This window comes from Oncorhynchus tshawytscha, linkage group LG06 (genome assembly GCF_018296145.1).
Source record: "Oncorhynchus tshawytscha isolate Ot180627B linkage group LG06, Otsh_v2.0, whole genome shotgun sequence".
Classification (NCBI taxonomy): domain Eukaryota; kingdom Metazoa; phylum Chordata; class Actinopteri; order Salmoniformes; family Salmonidae; genus Oncorhynchus; species Oncorhynchus tshawytscha.
In genome coordinates, this window is record NC_056434.1 from 38,742,791 (window position 1) to 38,764,830 (window position 22,040).

Consider the following 22,040-nt stretch of genomic DNA (forward strand, 5'->3'; position numbering starts at 1 on the left):
GACTGGCGACGCTGGGCAGACTGGGGGCACTGGCGGCGCTGGGCAGACTGGCGGCACTAGCTGCTCCATATAGGCTGACAGCTCTGGCGGCTTCTTACAGACTGACCGCTCTGGCGGCTCCGTGCTGACTGGCAGCTCCTTGCAGACTGGCAGCTCCTTACAGACTGACAGCTCCGTGCAGACTGACAGCTCCGTGCAGACTGACAGCTCCGTGCAGACTGGCAGCTCCATGCAGACTGGCAGCTCCATGCAGACTGGCAGCTCCATGCAGACTGGCTGCTCTATGCAGACTGACAGCTCTGGCTGCTTCATGCAGACTGACAGCTCTGGCTGCTCCATGTAGACTGGCTGCTTCATGCAGACTGGCAGCTCGGGCTGCTTCATGTAGACTGACAGCTCTCGCTGCTCCATGCGGACTGACAGCTCTGGCTGCTCCATGTAGACTGACTGCTTCATGCAGACTGGCAGCTCGGGCTGCTTCATGCAGACTGACAGCTCTGGTTGCTCCATGCAGACTGACAGCTCTGACTGCTCCATGCAGACTGACAGCTCTGGCTGCTTCATGCAGACTGGCAGCTCTGGCTGCTCCATGTAGACTGGCTGCTTCATGTAGACTGACAGCTCTGGCTGCTCCATGCGGACTGACAGCTCTGGCTGCTCCATGCGGACTGACAGCTCTGGCTGCTCCATGCAGACTGACAGCTCTGGCTGCTCCATGCAGACTGACAGCTCTGGCTGCTCCATGCGGACTGACAGCTCTGGCTGCTCCATGTAGACTGGCTGCTTCATGCAGACTGGCAGCTCGGGCTGCTTCATGTAGACTGACAGCTCTGGCTGCTCCATGCAGACTGACAGCTCTGACTGCTCCATGCAGACTGACAGCTCTGGCTGCTTCATGCAGACTGGCAGCTCTGGCTGCGCTGAACAGGCGGGAGACTCCTGCAGCGCTGTGTCGGAGGAAGGCTCTGGCTGCGCTGAACAGGCGGGAGACTCCGGCAGCGCAGGAGAGGAGAAAGGCTCTGGCTGCGCTAAACAGGCGGGAGGCTCCGGCAGCGCTGTAGAGGAGGAAGGCTCTGGCTGCGCTGAACAGGCGGGAGGCTCCGGCAACGCTATAGAGGAGAAAGGCTCTGGCTGCGCTAAACAGGCGGGAGACTCCAGCAGCGCAGGAGAGGAGAAAAGCGCTGGCTGCGCTGAACAGGCGAGGCACACTGAAGGCCTGGTGCGTGGTGCTGGAACTGATGGTACTGGATCGAGGACACGCACAGGAAGCCTGGTGCGGGGAGCTGCTACCGGAGGGCTGGGGTGTGGAGGTGGTACTGGATAGACCGGACCGTGCAGGCGCACTGGAGCTCTTGAGCACCGAGCCTGCCCAACCTTACCTGGCTCGATGCCCACTCTAGCCCGGCCGATACGAGGAGCTGGAATATACCGAACCGGGCTGTGCACCCGCACTGGAGACACCGTGCGCTCCACAGCATAACACGGTGCCTGCCCGGTCTCTCTAGCCCCCGGTAAGCACAGGGAGTTTGCGCAGGTCTCCTACCTGGCATAGCCATACTCCCTGTGAGCCCCCCAAGAAATTTTTGGGGCTGACTCTCGGGCTTCCATCCGCTCTGCCGTGCTAGCTCCTCATAATGCCGCCTCTCTGCTTTTGCTGCCTCCAGCTCGGCTTTGGGGCGACAATGATCTCCAGGCTCATTCCAGGGTCCTTTACCGTCCAATTCCTCCTCCCATGTCCATATCTCCAGGTGGTGCAACCTCTCCCACTGTAGCTGCTGCTGCTCCTGCTGCTGCTGCCTCTGTTGCCTCTTCTCCTGTTGCTCCTTTGGGCGGCTACACTCCCCTGGTTTAGCCCAGGGTCCTCTCCCGTCGAAGATCTCCTCCCATGACCAGAAATCCTTGTTGAGCATCTCCTTTTTCGGCTGCTCCTGCCTGTTGACACGCCGCTTGGTCCGTTGGTGGTGGGTGATTCTGTAACGGTTTTCTAGTGGTGATGAAGGAGAGTCGGACCAAACTGCAGCGTGTCGATTGCGATCCATGTTTAATACAACAAAGAAAACACGAACACTACACAAAACAATAAACGAAACCGAAACAGCCTATCTGGTGCAAACTAACAGAGAGTACACATAGGACACTAAGGACAATCACCCACGACAAACTCAAAGAATATGGCTGCCTAAATATGGTTCCCAATCAGAGACAACGATAAGCACCTGCCTCTGATTGAGAACCACTCCAGACAGCCATAGACCTTGCTAGACAACCCACTAAGCTACAATCCCAATACCACCACCAAAACCCCAAGACAAACACACCACAATTACAAAAACCCCATGCCACACCCTGGCCTGACCAAATACATAAAGATAAACACAAAATACTTTGACCAGGGCGTGACATTTGCGACTAAGCTTTAACTTCATAACTGATGTCTTGAGATATTGCTTCAATATATCCACATAATTGTCCTGCCTCATGATGCCATTTATTTTGTGAAGTGCACCAGTCCATCCTGCAGCAAAGCACGCCCACAACATGATGCTGCCACCCCGTGCTTCACAGTTGGGATGGGGCTCTTCGGCTTGCAAGCCTCCCCCTTTTTCCTTCTAAACATAACGATGGTGATCATGGCCAAACAGTTCTATTTTTGTTTCATCAGACAAGAGAACATTTCTCCAAAAAGTATGATCTTTGTCCCCATGTGCAGTTGCAAACCGTAGTCTGGCTTTTTTATTGGCGGTTTTGGAGCAGTGGCTTCTTCCTTGCTGAGCGGCCTTTCAGGTTATGATGATATAGGACTCGTTTTACTCTGGATATAGATACTTTTGTACCTGTTCCCTCCAACATCTTCACAAGGTCCTTTTGCTGTTGTTCTGGGATTGATTTTCGCTTTTCGCACCAAAGTACGTTCATCTCTAGGAGACAGAATGAGCCTCCTTCCTGAGCGGTATGACGGCTGCGTGGTCCCTAGGTGTTTATACTTGCATACTATTGTTTGTACAGATGAATGTGGTACCTTCAGGCGTTTGGAAATTGCTCCCAAGAATGAACCAGAATTGTGGAGGTCTACAATTTTTTTCCGATATCTTGACTGATATCTTTTGATTTTCCCATGATGTCAAGCAAAGAGGCACTGCATTTGAAGGTAGGCCTTGAAATACATCCACAGGTACACCTCCAATTTACTCAAATTATGTTAATTAGCCTATCAGAAGCTTCTAAAGCCATGACATAATTTTCTGGAATTTTCTAAGCTGTATAATGGCACAGTCAATTTAGTGTATGTAAACTTCTGACCCACTGGAATTGTGATACAGTGAATTATTAATGAAATAATCTGTCTGTAAACAATTGTTGGAAAAAATACTTGTCATGCACAAAGTAGATGTCCGAACCGACTTGCCAAAACTATAGTTTGTTAACAAGAAATTTGTGGAGTGTTTGAAAAACAAGTTTTAATGACTTCAACCTAAGTGAATGTAAACTTCCGACTTCAACTGTATTCTTCCCTTCCGTTCACTAATTTGTCATCATTACCACGTACACACACACTCTTAATTTACCTAGATGGCTAACAAGAGGTTATCGTACATACACAGGCTCAATGCTTCTCACTGATGCAATCCCATCTGTAGTCATTGATTGATTGACTGAATCTGGTTTGAAATCAATAGGACAGTTCTCTGAGTGCTTGGCTATGGATTTCTCATAGAAAACTAGGCCCTCTACTAACGAGGCTTCAGCTCTCTTTTGAGAGATAGACAGAAAGAGAGAAATGGATAGAAGGAACGAGAGACAGACATGGAAAGATAAATATAAAAACAGAGATACAGAGAGAGAAAGTTAGTGATTGCTGGGGCTGTACTGGGTGAACGGATTGCATACTGTTCACATCACAATAGTTCTGAAACTTTTGACATTGCCATCCAGGCAACACAGTGCCTCCAGGCTTATTCTGTACAGTTAGTGACACTCAGTGCCTGCGAGACTGAAATAATCTAGCTAGACACTCACACACACCAGGACGTTTCTACAAGGGAGTATTTCATAATATACTTTTACATTTTTAAAGAGGAGTGTTTGTGTCATCAAACATATTTCCAACACCAGTCAAATCCCAAAGAACAGTGATGAGTGGTCAGGAGGGTGTTTTTGTCCCTTCCATTGACATACAGTGCATTCAGGAAAGTATTCAGACCCATGGGCTTTTTCCACATTTTGTTATGTTACAGCCTTATTCTAAAATATATTATGTTGTTATTCTCATCAACCTACACACAATACCCCAAAATGACGAAGGTTTTAGAATTCTTTGCAAATGTATAAAAAAATTAAAGAATGTAATATCACATTTACATAAGTATTCAGACCCTTTACTCAGTACTTTGTTGAAGCACCTTTGGCAACGATAAAAGCCTCACGTCTTCTTGGGTATGATGCTACAAGCTTGGCATACCTGTATCTGTATTCTTCTCTGCAGATCTTCTCAAGCTCTGTCAGGTTGGATGGGGAGTGTCGCTCCTCAACTATTTTCGGATCTCTCCAGAGATGTTCAAGTCCGAGCTCTGGCTGGGCCACTTATGGACATTCAGAGACTTGTCCTGAAGCCACTGCTGCATTGTCTTGGCTGCGTGCTTAGGGTTGTTGTCCTGTTGGAAGGTGAACCTTCACCCCAGTCTGAGATCCTGGGCGCTCTGGAGCAGGTTTTCATCAAGGATCTCTCTGTACTTTGCTCCGTTCATCTTTCCCTCAATCCTGACTAGTCTCCCAGTCCCTGCCGCTGGAAAACATCCCCAAAGCATGATGCTGCCACCACCATGCTTCACCGTAGGGATGGTGCCACGTTTCCTCCAGATGTGACCCTTGGCATTCAGGCCAAAGAGTTTCATTAGACCAGAGAATCTTGTTCCTCATGGTCTAAGAGTTCTTTGGGTTCATTTTGCGTGCTGTCGTGCCTTTCAATGAGGAGTGGCTTCCGTCTGGCCACTCTACCATAAAGGCCTGATTAGTGTAGTGCTGTAGACATTGTTGTCCTTCTTGAAGTTTATCCTATCTCCACAGAGGAACTCTGGAGCTCTTTCAGATTGACCAAGAAATGATGGTCACCCCCCTGACCAAGGCCTTTCTCCCCTGATTGCTCAGTCTGGCTGGGCGGCCACCTCTAGGAAGAGCCTTGGTGGTTCCAAACTTCTTCAATTGAAGAATGATGGAGTGTGTGTTCTTAGGGACCTTCAATGCTGCAGACATTTTTTGGTACCCTTTCCCAAATCTGTGCCTCGACACAATCCTGTCTCGGAGCTCTACGGACAATTCCTTCGACCTCAAAGCTTGGTTTATGCTCTGACATGCACTGTCAACTGTGGGACCTTATATAGACAGGTCTGTGCCTTCCCAAATCATGTCCAATCAATTGAAATTACCACAGGTGGACTCCAATCAAGTTATAGAAACATGTCAAAATCAAATAACATTTTGTTTGGTCACATACACATATTAATCGAAATGCTTGTTGCGGGCTGTGCAGCCTGCAGTTGCGGGCAGTGCAGTTGCCGTACCAGGCAGTGATACAGACCGACAGGATGCTCTCAATTCTGCATCTGTAGAAGTTTGTGAGGGTTTTAGGGGTCAAATCAAATTTCTTCAGCCTCCTGAGGTTTCAGATCGTCAGTGATATGTACGCCGACGAACTTGAAGCTTTTCACCTTCTCCACTGCGGTCCCATCAATGTGGATAGGGGCGTGCTCTCTCTGCTGTTTCCTGAAGTCCACGATCCGCTCCTTTGTTTTGTTGACATTGAGTGAGGGGTTATTTTCCTGGCACCACTCTCCCAGGGCCCTCACCTCCTCCCTGTAGGCTGTCTCGTCATTGTTGGTAATCAGGCCTACTACTGTTGTGTCATCTGCCAACTTGATGATTAAGTTGGAGGCGTGCGTTGCCACGCAGTCATGGATGAACAGAGAGTACAGGAGGGGGCTGAGTATGCACCCTTGTGGGGCCCCTGTGATAAGGATCAGCAAAGTTGTTGCCTACCTTCACCACTTTGGGGCAGCCCGTCAGGAAGTCCTGTACCCAGTTGCACAGGGCGGGGTTCAGACCCAGGGCCCTGAGCTTAATGATGAGCTTGGAGGGTACTATGATGTTGAATGCTGAGCTGTTGTCAATGAACAGCATTCTTACATGGGTATTCCTCTTGTCCAGATGGGATAGGGCAGTGTGCAATGCGATGGCGATTGCATTGTCTGCTGATCTATTGGGGCAGTAAGCAAATTGAAGTGGGTCTAGGGTGTCAGGTAAGGCAGAGGTGATATGATTCTTAACTGGCCTCTCAAAGCACTTCACAGTGACAAAAGTGAGTGCTACGGGGCGATAGTCATTTAGTTCAGTTACCTTTGCTTTCTTGGGTACAGGAACAATGGTGGACATCTTGAAGCAAGTGTGGACAGCAGACTGGGATTGGGAGAGATTGAATGTCTGTAAACACTCCAGCCTGCTGGTCTGCGCATGTTCTGAGGACGCGGCTAGGGATGCCGTCTGGGCCGGCAGCATTATGGGGGTCAACACGCTTAAATGTCTTACTGACGTCGGCCACGGAGAAAGAGAGCCCACAGTCCTTGGTAGCGGTCCGTGTCGGTGGCACTGTGTTATCCTCAAAGCGGGCGATGAATGTGTTTAGCTTGTCCGGAAGCAAGACATCGGTGTCTGCAACGTGGCTGGTGTTCCCTTTGTAGTCCGTGATTGTCTGTAGATCCTGCCACATACGTCTCGTGTCTGAGCTGTTGAATTGCGACTCCACTTTGTCTCTGTACTGATGTTTTTCCTGTTTGATTTCCTTACGGAGGGAATAACTACACTGATCCTCGCCCTGAGCTCGTCTACTTTATTATCCAGAAACTGAACATTAGCGAGTAATATACTCGGAAGCGGTGGACGGTGTGTACGCCATCCAAATACCTCTTCTCGCCGGCGGTGTTTTGGTTCAGCCTCTGGAATAAGTTCAATTGCCCTGGGGGTAACGAACAAAGGATCCGTATCGGGAAAGTCGTATTCCTGGTCGTAAGGATAGTGAGATACTGCCCCTCTGATATCCAAAAAGTTATTTCCGGCAATATGTAATAACAGCAAAACAATTCTGGGTTAATAATGCAAGAAATAACACCCAAAAAAATCTAAATACTGCAAAGTTGCTTAGGACCTAGAAGGGGAACTGCCATAAATATCAGCGTTGTCATACATAGATGATCAATTGAAACAGGATACACCTGAGATCAATTTCAAGTCTCATAGCAATGGGTCTGAATACTTATGTAAATAAGGTATTTCTTTTTAGTTTTTTAAAATACATTTGCAAAAACCTTGTTTTTTTTCGCTTTGTCATTATGGGCTATTGTGTGTAGATTGAGGAAACAAATTAATTTCATATTTTTTTTAGAATAAGGTTGTAATGTAACAAGATGTGGAAAAGGGGAAGGGGTCTGAATACTTTCCGAATGCACTATATGTTATATGTTGGAAAGACTGTATGTGTTTGAGTACTCTCATGAGTTGAAGTACTCGCATGTTAGCATGAAACAGGGCTGAAGGTTAAAAAGGTTTCAGTATGCTAGCATTTGTTCCAATTAATGGTTGATCTGACACACAACATGAAAATGTTTCACTGCACTTGACATATTCCAAACAATAAACACACCTTTGAGTTAGAGATTTTGGCATTGCTTATACATTTAACATGCTAAATAGTTGCATTTGTAAATTTGGAGTACTTTATTAGTAGGCTAAACGAATACAAACCTTGAATCGAGTGCTAGAGTACTCTTGTCCATCCCTAGTTAGAAATAAGTCCTTGTGAGACCTCTAAAGCCAGTTCCAAAGTAATACAAGCACATCAAATAATTATCCAAGTGCAGGAACATTTGAAAGGAGTAGAAATAGCTGCACACAGTTTCTCTCAAGCCTGTTTGATTTCCATTTTGAGTCTTGAATGTTCCTTCTCTGTATTTTTAGTGGCGCTTACTTCTCTTTTGATGTTTCTCTGTCAGTGTTGTGTGTAGTTATCATAGCATTTATCAGATGTTTTATGTAGGCATTTAGCAGAAAAAGGGTGTTTTCATCTGGCTTTTCTCACTCCTTGAAGATATATGGGGTCAACAGAGTAAAACCCCCTGTGGCCAAAGCAGGAGCTAGCTACACATTCTGTTTCATATGCCAATGATGGAGAACTTCTCTCTCTCCCTCCCTCCCTCTCACACTTAGAAGGAATTACAGGGAGTAGCCTTCACCCCTCTCTCTCCTCTTGTCCCCAGACAAACCATTACTCTGTATAACATTGGAGCAACGATATAGGCTTGTGTGATTTCTAATGCTACTGATGTGAGGAATAGGCTTACTGCTGTGTGTGTGTGTGTGTGTGTGTGTGTGTGTGTGTGTGTGTGTGTGTGTGTGTGTGTGTGTGTGTGTGTGTGTGTGTGTGTGTGTGTGTGATGTCGAGATGAATCCAACTCCCATTTAATATGCAATGCCCCAGTGAAGCAGGTTGAGAACTCAGTGTTTACTCATTTGGTTAGCATATTTCCAAACCCCATAGAGGGATTTAAGATTAAACATTCATCCCAGTGGGAACATTTTGAATTAGAAAAGGCTACATTGAGCATACAATGCGTTTCATCTGCCTTTCTCAAAATGTTTCTATTTCCCTCGATCCCTCCCCCTCACTATTAATTCCAATCTCCTCTTTACTCTTCCTCTCACTCTCTTTCACTCTCTTTTTCTGTTTTTGTTATATTTTTCTCTTCTCAGGACTGGTAATCTGTGTCATCATGGTATTCTAAACTCTGGTTCTGTGTGTGTTTGAAAGAGATACGTGGCAGGGCAGTTATCTATAGGTGTGTGTTTTCCTACCTTATCAGGACCAGAATGTCCTGACAAATCACCAGAAATGTCAGGACCTTTTTAATTTCCTGAATTTGTTACAATGCTATTTTAGGCTTGGGGTTAAGGTTAGGGTTTAGGGAAAATAGGATTTTGAATGGGAATATATTATTACTCCGGGGAGGGAGGGAGATCTTGGTTTGTGTGTACTGTGAAATGAGTGATGATGAGGCTTTGCAGTGTGGGATGTGTGACATATGGCTGGCCAGGAGATAGAGGCTGGAGAACAGCAGTGGAGCTTCTCAGAATTCACACCTCTTTAGTCCATCTCTCCCCTCTTGTCTCCAATCTCTCCCATCTCTCCCCTTCAAATCACCTCTCTTCCCTAATGTCTCCCCTTCTATCCTGTCCTCTCTTCCATTGTCCTCTCTTTTATATTATTTTCCCTCTCCAGTCCTTAGTTTCTTCCCCTCAAATCTCTCCCTCAGGTCTTTCCACTTCTCTCTTCTTTCCCTCATCTCCTGCAGCAGACAGACAGCAGAATGGATTTGAAGCAGTCCAACTCATGATTTATCATTGGTCGTCCTGACTGTCACAGTCTCAGCTTCTAGTAATTAACCTTTTTCATTAGCCTCCCTTCATTCTCCACTTCATTCTCTACTCAATCTTCCCTTCACTGTTATGCACACATTTCACAATGCCACGGCGTTGTTTGTCTGACACCACTGAATGGTTCTCGATGTATGTATTCTGCCAGGTAATTCATTATGAACTGGCTCTTGTTACAGTGTTGCCCTGAATAACAGGTGTCATGGAAAGACAAGGCCCAGATCCAGATAGACATATGAAACACACTGGATTAGCTCTGAGGGAGCAACCAAACAATTAGTCTGGATTTCACAATAAACAATTAGCCTGCATTTCAAAGTGAATAATTAGCTTGCATTTCAAAAACACAATTAGTTTGCATTTCGAAATGAATAATTAGTGTTTCTGAGAGAAACCCTAGAGTTTCTGTTTTAATTTGTGCTTTAGTCAGTGGACCAGGACTGAGTCTGCCAGCCAGGGACTCACCATGGAGGTTTGATTAGCCCACTTTGCACCTGTGTGTGTGTGTGTCGGGGTTTCCGTTAGCCGGTAATTGCTGGCTTTTGTCCGAAAATAAAACCCAATGAAAGCTGATAATTAAAATATTGTTGCCGGCCAAATTTACAGGGAGAAAAAACAACGGTAGGAAGGCTATCAGCAAGCCACCCACAGGGTTGGGGAGTAACGGATTACAAAAAACGGATTACATGTCATCTGTTACATGTAAGGGATTACAAAAAACGGATTACATGTCACCTGTTACATGTAAGGGATTACAAAAAACGGATTACATGTCATCTGTTACATGTAAGGGATTACAAAAAATGGATTACATGTCATCTGTTACATGTAAGGGATTACAAAAAACGGTAACTGTAATTCGTTATGTTACCAGCAAAAATATTGTAATCAGATTACAGATACTTTTGAAATTCTAGATGATTACTAGAGGATGTTTGTAAAAATATATATTTTACACTTCTCTGTCTCAATCACATTCAAATCAGCATTGAAAGAAGGCAAAAGTTCAAGTTTGTTCCACCTGAGTGAGTTTGAACCACAAGTCAGAGACCACTCTGATGACACACCAAATTGAATTTTTTAAATTTTACCTTTATTTAACCAGGCAAGTCAGTTAAGAACAAATTCTTATTTTCAATGACAGCCTAGGAACAGTGGGTTAACTACCTGTTCAGGGGCAGAACGACAGATTTGTACCTTGTCAGTTCGGGGGTTTGAACTTGCAACCTTCCGGTTACTAGTCCAACACTCTAACCACTAGGCTACCCTGCCGCCCCAAAATGTGTTTGATGGATTCCGGGGAAAGAGCAGGAATAGCTTTTGTGGGCTACAGTCCAAGCTATGTAGGCTACAGTCCAAGCTATGCCTTCCAATGGTGGGACTGCTGTTGGCATCCAAAGATTATCCAGTTTGAATAAACGCTTGGAGGTAAGGATGACAGTAGTGGTGTAGTCTACGGCGATATGGATATCACTTATTATTCATATCTACATAGTGCATTGATGTGAATCACACTGCTGCTCTCTCATTTAGCTATTTGCGCCTTACGTATTGTGGTTGTGGATGGCTGTTCACAAATCTAAATGTGCATTTGAACCGAATATTGGTTGAATTCAAGAAGTTTACACTGCCTATCAATCTTCTTTTTAAACCAGTGGACAGCCAATGAAAAATGCGCTCTTGCAACAGCTGCATAGTGCGGATCCCAGCCTATGGAATAAAAGTGGGGCTTTTATTGCTCAATCTAATTCATGCTGATAAAACACTTTTGAAAGATTTAAAGGGGCAATCTGTAGTTGCTACATCAATTTTTGGACTTATACATTATATATGTTAATGTAAAGATAGAATTGAATCATTATTATATGAAGTAGAAAGCGATAGGTTAGAAGAAGCCTACATAACCAACCCATAAAGTAAAATGTAACATCCATATAAGGCCAGCTATGTAAACTTTAACATTGATTTATCCTGCCAAAGATGTCGTTCAATTGGCAACATACATTTTTGTCTTCTTCTAATGCCTCTTAAGGGGAAAGTAATCTAAAAGTAACTGAATAATCAGATTACGTTACTGAGTTTGGGTAATCCAAAAGTTACGTCACTGATTACAATTTTGGACAGGTAACTAGTAACTAACGTATTACATTTAGAAAGTAACCTACCCAACCCTGGCCACCAACCACTTTACAATGTGAGCTGAAGGCTGTATGCATTTTGAAAAAATACTTAATTGTTTGAAACCTGAATGTTTTACTTCATATTATGAAGCATGTCTTACCTTGCTTCAAAATCCGAACATAGAAACATGTAGGGAATTATTGTTTAAATACTTCATAGGAGGAGCATGAGTTTCAAGTTTGGGGATGCATTCACTTTATACTACTACCATTTCTACCGATCTGCGTGCCAGTTATGATTTTCCTAATACACATTTTTGTGGAACAGTTTTATTTCAATAATAATGTTTTTATTTCTCAAAATCATTGTCACATGGTTAATCATAAAAATCTTAAAATGATACAAAACCGCATTCAGTTGGTGTCTATTCCACAAGTAACCACCGGCTAAATCTGACGTTAAAATGCCTATTTACTCTGTTCCATCTAACTGCACAATCCACTGTCTCATGAGCCCAGACAGGCACTTTATAAACTTGATGTCACGATCGTCGTAAAGGGGAGACCAAAGCGCAGCGTGATTAGAATACATTCTTCTTTATTGAAGGAAGAACACTTAAACAAAAACAACAAAAACGAACGTGCCGCTAATACCAACGAGTGCAGACACAGGCAACTAGACATAGACAATAACCCACGAACCACAATACAAAACAGGCTACCTAAATATGGTTCCCAATCAGAGACAAGACAAACACCTGCCACTGATTGAGAACCATATCAGGCCAAAATACATAGAAAAAGACTTAACTAGACATGCAACATAGAATGCCCACTGAAATCTTAACCTTGACCAAACAAAACATATAAACAAACAACGCAAATAATGGTCAGAGTGTGACACTTGATCTCCACTATAAAAAACATCTAGACATTATCTCACATTTCTTTCAGACTAACATTTAGTTTTCAACAGCTGAGTTTGAATTAAACCTTGGTATCTGTCTCTCCAACATTTGCAACAACTGTAAGTTAGCCGTAGTTGGCTAGCTAGCAAGCAAGGGATTAAAAAAAATTCTCAACATTTTTCATTATTCTCAAGACACGTTATCTAAACACATATTTTAGATGCTTTTCACTGAAAGATGCAACTCAATAATCAGCAAGGACTTTTGCCACACATGCTGCCTATGAAAGACTTCCTCATATGCCATCGTTCTCCTGTTGTAATCCTAGTCATACAGTATTAGCAACCCATACTAAATTGCTCCATCTTTAGATTCACCATATTTCTAAATTTCTAACTGAGATATTCATCTCTGTCATATACCGCTCTCATCAGGTGCAGTGTTTAGAATGTTTTTTTCCCACTACTTGCATTTTGGCAAATGTTTCAAAATGACTTTTTATTGGCTGCTTCCTTACAGGAGTTGCATGTCCTGTTAAAATGAATTACCATAATCTAAATGTGATTTCTGTAATTCTGAGCACTGTTGGTGGATGCCCTAATGGGTTATGCACCCAATACATATGGGTCCGGTAAATATCTCAAATGGCAGATAAATGTAAATCTTCCCGGTCACATTTTCCTATTGGAAACCCTGGTGTGTTTGTGTGTTTGCATTTAACATTAAAAAGCACAGCGACAGCAGTCAATGAGCTACGACTGTGAAGTTGACATTTCCAACTCTGGAGAGTGGCTGACTAAACACTGACTCATCCTGCTATGTGTGAGAGGGTTTGTGTAGGATGTGAATGTTGATGTGCATTGGGCTGGCTCTGCTTGTGGAGGGTAGGGTATAACACACAACCTGAATTCAAGTGCATAGTGGTTAAAGTGAATTACAGGTATTGTCATCTCTACCCAACAATTGAGACCAATGTTCTTCCTTAAGAGATATACATGATTGACACAGTCTCCAATAATCTGGATAGGCTGCTGTGCACTCCCCCTGCTCAGGCACCAGGAAATAGGCTCAGTCTCAGTCAATCCAGCCACTGTGGGCAGGCTGAGCCAAGCTACCAAGAAGAGGGTCTCTGGCTGATTAACTAACTACCGCATCTGCCAACATCCCCCCAGAACACACACACACGTGTGGTGGTGAAATAAGGGCTCAGACTGAGCAGCTCTGTCAGGCACCACTGAGCTGGAGCCAATCCCCAGAGGCCAATATTGACTCTGTCACAGAGAGTGGAAGCCAGCATACCTCTGGAGGAGAGGACAGAACAGAAGACATGACATTGAGTCAGGTTATTGAGTCAGGTAACGTTGGATTATGTTCATTACCTTAACAGACAGAAATCATGTGCTCTGCAATGGACTAAAACAGAATAACTGATAGAGATTAGCCAGAATCTCAGCTGGTGTATGTTCAGTCCTGCTTGAGCGAGAGGGGAAGCGAAAGAGAGACATGGGCAAAACAAGAGTGGGAACAAGAGATTGGGAGACAGTGGGTGGAGAGGGGGGGGACAATCAGAGAGAGTGAGAGAGATACAGAAAAGAGAGAGGTAGAAAGAGGTAGAGATAGTCAGTTAGAAAACAGTGAGAGCGCAAGAAAGAAGAAGCAGAGAAGGAGAGCGTTTAAGGAAAAAGGCCATTTTAAGCTTGGGAATTAGGTTTAAGAGTTAGGTTAGAATTGGGGTTAGGTTTAGCTTTTTGGGTTAGGTGTTAATGTGGATGCTACCATGATTACGGATAATCATTAATGAATTGTAAATAATGATAAGTGAAAAAGTTACCAATGCATAAATATCATACCCTCCAAGAAAATCCTAACCTTCCCTGTTCTCGGTAATTGTGAGAGGTTAGCATGTTTTGGAAGGATGGTGTTTGTGCATCTGTAACGATTCATTCATGATTATCTGTAATCATGGTAGCATCCACATCATGGTAGCATCATGGTAGCATCCACACGAACCCCCTAGAGTAGATGTCTGAGGCCCTGTGGAAATCTAATTGTCAAAAAAAATCACCATAAATATCTGTCAGTTTAAGCTTTTTTGCAATTCTACGCATCCACCTATGTCGCACTTCCTCATCTGCTGTGAAAGGTGACAGAACTAGATCTGTGTTTGTCAGACCATGAGACATCCCGCAAATCAGTCTTCTCACAAAATAATCTGTTGTGTCCGAGTGATTTGTCCTTCAAACTAAAGATGAGACTCTCACAAACACGATGGTGTTCTCCACTTTGCTCTATGGCCCCCACAAGAATCTTAGAACTCTGAAGTCGGTTCCGCTGATCTGCCAACCTCTGTCTGTAGCGTCCTAACAGTTTGGGATACACACTAATATGACCCCTCTGTGGAAAGGTGAGACTCTCACAAACACATACAGTAGGGCAAAAAAGTATTTATTCAGCCACCAATTGTGCAAGTTCTCCCACTTAAAAAGATGAGAAAGGCCTGTAATTTTCATCATAGGTACACTTCAACTATGACAGACAAAATTAGGAGAAAAAAATCCAGAAAATCACATTGTAGGATTTTTAATGAATTTATTTGCAAATTATGGTGGAAAATACATGATTCCATATGTATTATTTCATAGTTTTGATGTCTTCACTATTATTTTACAATGTAGAAAATAGTAAAAATTAAGAAAAACCCTTGAGTTGGTGTGTCCAAACTTTTGACTGGTACTGTATATATAGAGAACGTTTAGTGCCAAAAATAAGGGGTTAAATACATGTAAAAAAAAATATGTTTCCTGATCTTTCTTATACCTCTCAGATATAGAACAGACACTTCAGAACAAACTTCCTTTAGATTTTTTGGGGTGGGGACTATCTGTTCCATGTAGTGAATCTGTTATTCAATGTGTTTGTATGGGCTTCAAGGGGTCTTAAAATTCTAAATCAAATACCTAAATGATCCTTGGTATGACCTTCTTAATAAAGAAGGTCATATACCCCCCCCCAGCTTAGACAGGGTTTAGACTGTTATGGTTAGTGTAGATGTGTTCAGAAACATATTATATTCTTATTTACAAAAAAAGTCACTCCAAAATTACACAACACATTATTGACCATTAATTTCCACTGGGCACAACATAATCCAAAACACAACCAAAAAAAACTGTTTTTGTGTTTGTCCAAATGTATCCAGCAAGTTTGTGGGGTCACAAGCTTGATGTAGTCATTGCATGCTAGGAATATGGGACCAAATACTACATCTTTGGACAATTTAACTTATAGTGTATTAAATGTTGTCAAACACTTATGACACCTTCAAAGGGGGGTACTACTTTCAAGTTTTATTAGTTGTATGTACAGGATGCACATGGTATACACCGTCCAAACGAAATGCTTAATTGCAGGTTCCTTCTCGACAATGCATCATCAATAATAAATAAAAGATAAGAATATGAAGATAAAGTAAATGGCTAGATACATAAATGAAATTCATTTCTAAATGGTCAAATAGATGTGTATGAAAGCACCCTCAAAAGGTGACATTATGTGACATTACTATCGCCTCATATAAAACATTAGATCTCAAATCCAAACTGCTGGAGTATAGAGCTAAATTAAAAGTTTTAGCTTCACTGTCCAAGTAAATACATAAGGGTATCTTGATTGTAAAACAGTGTGTTTTGAGCTGAATATTGAGAGTTGAGAAATAAAAAGTATACCTACAGAAGGACCCTCTTCTCTTTAGCATGGACCACAGTAGTTGCTTCCTAAGTTGTGTTTTACCTAAATTGCATTATGAAGTGTTAAAAAACATTTGCACAAGGGAAGAGAGAGAGTGTGAGGTTTTCTCATTAGAGCAGCCAGCCCCGGCAAAACAGGCACATACAGGAATCATGAAGATAAGATGCTTTACAGTTTGACCAAATTATGGTTTTAGCCGCCCCAAAAATATAACGTTTTGATTGAGGTGACCAGGTAGAAGGTGCAGCTCGCACCAGTGCAACCAATTCCAAATTTATCTTGCACAGGCAAGTCAAGAGGTCGCAAAATGTGTCTAAAGGGTTGCAGTCTGGAGCCCTGGGTGTGTGTTTGTGTGTATGGGTCACACTGTTGGTCTCCCTGTGGGTCTGTGTCTGTGCGTGCGCATGCGTCTGGATCTGTGTGCTGTGATGCATGCAGTCTGTCAAATCTCTTTTTGTGTTTGTCCATATTTTGTATGATGTGTTTGTGCTGTGAGTGTATTTAAAGACAAAGGTATGATTGGCTGCGTGACTGAGTTTGACTTGCTTCTTTGTGTGTTACTATAGTGATTCCTCTGAGGGCTCACACACGCTCTCTGTCAAATCAAATACATTTTAATTGGTCACATGCAAATATTATCGCGGGTGTAGTGAAATGTGTGTGTGTGTGCGTGTGTGTGCGCGTGTGTGTGTGTGCGTCCAGACTGCTGTTCATTGAGGAGTGTAAAGGTCTCTGTATCTCTGACGCCGTCACTCAACAGATTGGCAGAATTAGTAACGATTTTGTGCTGATTCTCATCTCTGACACACATGAATACAGCATGACTCAAATGACATGTATAGTATAGTATATCTTCAGCAAGATTCTTTTCCTCTTATCTCTCTCTTTCACAAACACACCTGAACGCACAGAGCATGAGTCTCGTACTGTCCATACTGTACTGACAACTGCCATCATGACCCCACTTAAATGTATTTCACATACACACACACACACACACACACACACACACACACACACACACACACACACACACACACACACACACACACACACACACAGCTCAGTGTGGATACCAGTGCTGAGCCCCAGTCTCTTCAACATAGCAGGCAGGTCTCCGCTTGAGATTATCCTATCAATGGGCCCTGAAGAACTGTAATATTCAATGTTTCTCGAAGGACATGGAGAGATGTCGCCGATAGACATGGCCGCTTTGTTTCAGGCTCCTGAGCAACTTTCCAGGATTTTAAAAATGTATTATGTTATTTCTCACGATATTAACCCAGAACGTTCTTTGCATTATTACATACAGCCAAAATAACTTTTGGATATCAGAGAGGCGGTAACTCATCAACATTTTGACCAGGAATACGACTTTCCTGAATTGGATCCTTTTTTTGTACCTTCCTGGGCGATTTATCTTATCCCAGAGGCTGCTCCAAGACACTGCCGGCGGAGAAGAGGTATTCAGAGTGGACTTTTAGTCGTGGCGTGCACACCATCCCCCGCTTCCGAGTATATTACTCACTAATGTTCAGTCCCAGACAATAAAGTAGACGAACTCAGGGCGAGGATCTCCTTCCAGAGAGACATCAGACACTGTAACATACTCTGTTTCATGGAATCATGGCTCTCTCCGGATATACTGTAGTTCTGTCCTTGAGCTGTTCTTGTCTATTGATGTTCTGTATTATGTCATTCTGTATAATGTTTCATGTTAGCTGCTGCTTTTGCAACAGCTATTAGGGATCCTAATAAAAAAATAAATACTGTCCCCGTCCATACAGCCAGCTGGGTTTTCAATACATCGTGCTGATAGGAATAAATAAGAAAGGCGGAGGTGTATGTTCCATGAACTAATGGTGTGATTATGATAATGTACAGGAACTCAAGTCCTTTTGTTTGCCCGACCTAGAATATCTCACAATGAAATGGGACCACATTACCTCCCTAGAGAACTTTCTTCGGTTATCATCACAGCCGTGTATATCCCCCCTCATGCCGATACCACGACAGCTCTCAACTACACTGGACCTGGTGCAAACTGGAAACTGCATATCCTGAGGCTGCATTTATTAAAGCAAATCTGATGAAAATGCTACCAAAGTTCTATTAACAAATCATACTCGCACTTCAAAAACTCCTGACCATTGTTACTCTCCCTTCTGGGATGGATACAAGGCCCTCCCCCGACCTCCCTTCGACAAATTAGATCACGACTACATTTTGCTCCTCCCTTCCTATAGGCAGAAACTCCAACAGGAAGTACCTGTGCTAAGGTTTATTCAACGCTGGTCTGACCAATCAGAATCCATGCTTCAAGACTGTTTTAATCAGGCAGACTGGGACATGTTCTGGGTTGCCTCTGAGAATAACATTGACGTATACACTGACACTGTGACTGAATTTGTCAGGAAGTGTATAGGGGATGTTGTTCCCACTCTGACGATTAAAACCTATCCAAACCAAAAACCGTGGATAGAAATCAGCATTCGCGCAAAACTGAATTGTGCAAACCACCGCATTTAACCACGGCAAGGTGACTGGGAATATGATCGAATACAAACAGTCCACTTATGCCCTCCGTAAGGCAATCAAACAGGAAAAATGTCATACAAGGTGGAGTCACTATTCAATTGCTCAGACAAGACGTGTGGCAGGGACTCCAGAAAATCACAGATTACAAAGGGGAAACCAGCCATGTCGCGTAACACAGTGCCGTTGACATGGGCCGCTCCCGAGAACTGTGAGCTCTTGTTCTCTGTGGCCGATGTAAGTAACACATTAAACATGTTAACCATTACATGGCTGCCGGCCCAGACGGCATCCATAGCCACGTCCTCAGAGCATGCGCAGACTAGCTGGCTGGAGTGTTTACGGACATATTCAATCTCTCCCTATCCCAATAGATCCACGGATGAATCATTCTCCATCACACTGCACACTTCCCTATCCCATCTGGACAATAGGAATACCTATGTAAGAACACTGTTCACTGACTACAGCTCAGCCCTCTACACCATAGTACCCTCCAAGGGTCTTGGACTTCCTGATGGGCTGCCCCCAGGTGGTGAAGATAGGGAACACTTCCACTACGCTGATCTTCAACACAAGTGCCACAGAAGGGTTCGTGCTCATCCCCCTCCTCTACTCCCTGTTCACCTATGACTGTGTGGCCGCGCACAACTCCAACAACTTCATTAAGTTTGCTGACGACACGACGTGGTAGGCCTGAGCACCAATGACAATGAGCCATCCTATAGGGGGAGGTCAGTGACCTGACAGTGTGGTGCCAGGACAACAACCTCTACCTCTACGTCAGCAAGACAAGGGAGCTGATCGTGGACTACAGGAAACAGAGAGCCGAGCACGCCCCCGTCCACTTCGACAGGGCTGTAGTGGAGCGGGTCGAGAGCTTCAAGTTCCTCGGTGTCCACATCACTAAGAATTAAACATGGTCCACACACACCAACCCAGTCGTGAAGAAGGCACAACAACGCCTCTGCCCCCTCAGGAGGCCCGTCAAGATTTGGCATGGGCCCTAATATTCTCAAAGTTCTACAGCTGCACCATTTGAGAGTATCACCGCTTGGTATGGTAACTATTTGGCAACCGACCGCAAGGCGCTACAGAGGGTAGTGCATACGGCCCACTACATCACTTGTGCCATCCAGGACCTCTATACTAGTTGGTGTCAGAGGAAGGCCCTAAAAATTATCAAAGACTCCAGCCACCCAAGTCATAGACTGTTCTCTCTGGTACTGCACTACAAGCGGTACCCGAGTGCCAAGTATAGGTCCATGAGGCTTCTAAATAGCTTCTACCCCCTTCCTATTGCCTAATCACATTACCCCTACGTACCTCATTTACATCGTACCCATGCACATCGACTAGGTACTGGTACCCCGCGTATATAGCCAAGTTATCGTTACTCATTGCGTAATTCTTCCTCGTGTTATTATGAAAAAATGAATAATTTTTTTCCTCTCTGCATTTGGGAAGGGCCAGTAGATAAGCATTTCACTGTTAGTCTACACATTTTAGTCACTTTTATCCAGAGCGAGTTACATCAACAGATTTATTTTACCTAGTCAGGTCAGGGATTTGAACCAGTGACCTTTTCGGTTACTGGCCCAACGCTCTTAACCGCTAGGCTACCTGCGCCCAACAACACTTGTTGTTTACGAAGCATGTGACAAATAGAATTTGATTTGAGCAGTCAGTGAAACAGAACTCTGCAGGGATTTGGTACCAGTCAGATATTGCCAGACTGACAGTAAAAAATGGAGGCCACAGACAGAAGGAACTGTCCGACTGTGTGGAGGACAGAGGAAGGGTGTAGTGTACAGAATATGCCTTCCCCTAGCCTTAAAAGCTATTTTATGAGTGAGTGGGATTGTGGACTCTGCCCGCAGGTAAGTGGCGGAGGTTTTGTAATGTATTTGTCTGTCTCTAGCTGTCTGAAAATGTCATGTGCGTGTACATGTATGCCCTCGTGCTATCGATGTGTTTCTTTGGTTTTCATTGGGACTTGATATCAGTATCTCCAATGTTCTTTTTCTGTGTCTGCAGGTATTCGGGGATTATTATCACTTCCGTCATCACACCGTAGTGAAGAAGTCCCTATCAGGCCACAGGGGAACATATGTCCGACTGCAGAAGGAACCACAGGTATGTTACTGAGTCATAAATATGCAAATGTCCCTCCAAACCACACAATAACAGCTGGACCTGTCTGTGTTTGCATTCTTATTTTGTGGCGCGTATTGATTTTATCCAAATGTTAATGAGAAGAGGAATCCTGACATTAGCCCATCTGTTACACAAGGACGTTCACAGACCCAGAAGTTTGCTTTGTTTAGGCAGCTGGCTGTAACTGCGCTCTCAGCTCTCTCGACAACAGAGAACAAGTCTTTTTCACCTCGAAGTCTGCTTGTTCTATTCAAATCCTCCAGCATAATTGTGCATCAAAACTCTACTTTTCAAGTTCAGTTCCTCGAAGCATGCTCTCATTCTGCCTTATGCAGTACAGTTACAGGCAGAACTGTATTGTTTGGATCAGTGTTCATTTCGTCAAAAATAACTATGACAAACGAATGACGATAACGAGACGAGATGCAATGAAAATGTTTTTGATAACTGTAGCAAGTTTTTCATTTTAGTTTTCATTTTAGTTGACGAAAATGTGACGAGACGAGAATTCCACTTGAGACTAATGGACATTTCATTTGACAGGAAGCTCCTTCCTCATCACTTTTTCCCCCGGTCTGATGCATGGTCTGATTGAGCTTATCTGCACGGCTCTCCCACTCAGCTCCCGGGCGGTCACTCCAGTCACTCGACAATCTTTTGATCTGATGCACAGCTAGGACACAATTGTAACTAACATAAGCATGGAAACAATCATGTTTACACTCTATTACGTGTAATTTAGTGTGCTGGGGTATTTGGGTAGAGATCAGGCCTTTTATGTACTACTACTACTGTAAATCTAAAGGGAGTTATCCAGATGCTCATTCTGGAGGACTCTTATGTTCCAAAAGCCCAAATACAGATGTAGGATCTTAATTTGAGCCCTTTTGCTACAGCAGGAAAATAATCCTGCAGCAAAAGGAAATGTGGATTACAATTATTGGAGAAAAAAATGTGTAGGGGTTGATGATACATTTTTCATTGGAGCAAATCAAGTCTGACATTTTAAAGTGGAAATTACAAACAAGCCTTTCTAAACCTTGAATACACTACAAGTTTGCATTACAAAGGAGTAATTAAAAATGAGTTCCTACAT

The 22,040-nt window shown here is 43.7% G+C and overlaps 1 protein-coding gene across 3 annotated transcripts in view; it reads left to right on the forward strand.

Moving 5' to 3' along the window:
* Positions 1-22,040, forward strand: part of LOC112253480 (furin) — a 194,998-nt gene that overhangs the window by 74,852 nt on the left and 98,106 nt on the right. For all 3 annotated transcript variants that reach the window (XM_042323238.1, XM_042323236.1, XM_042323237.1), the window contains exon 3: positions 20,825-20,923. In XM_042323238.1, the coding sequence (XP_042179172.1) occupies positions 20,825-20,923 (99 nt within the window). The remainder of the gene's footprint in view (positions 1-20,824; positions 20,924-22,040) is intronic.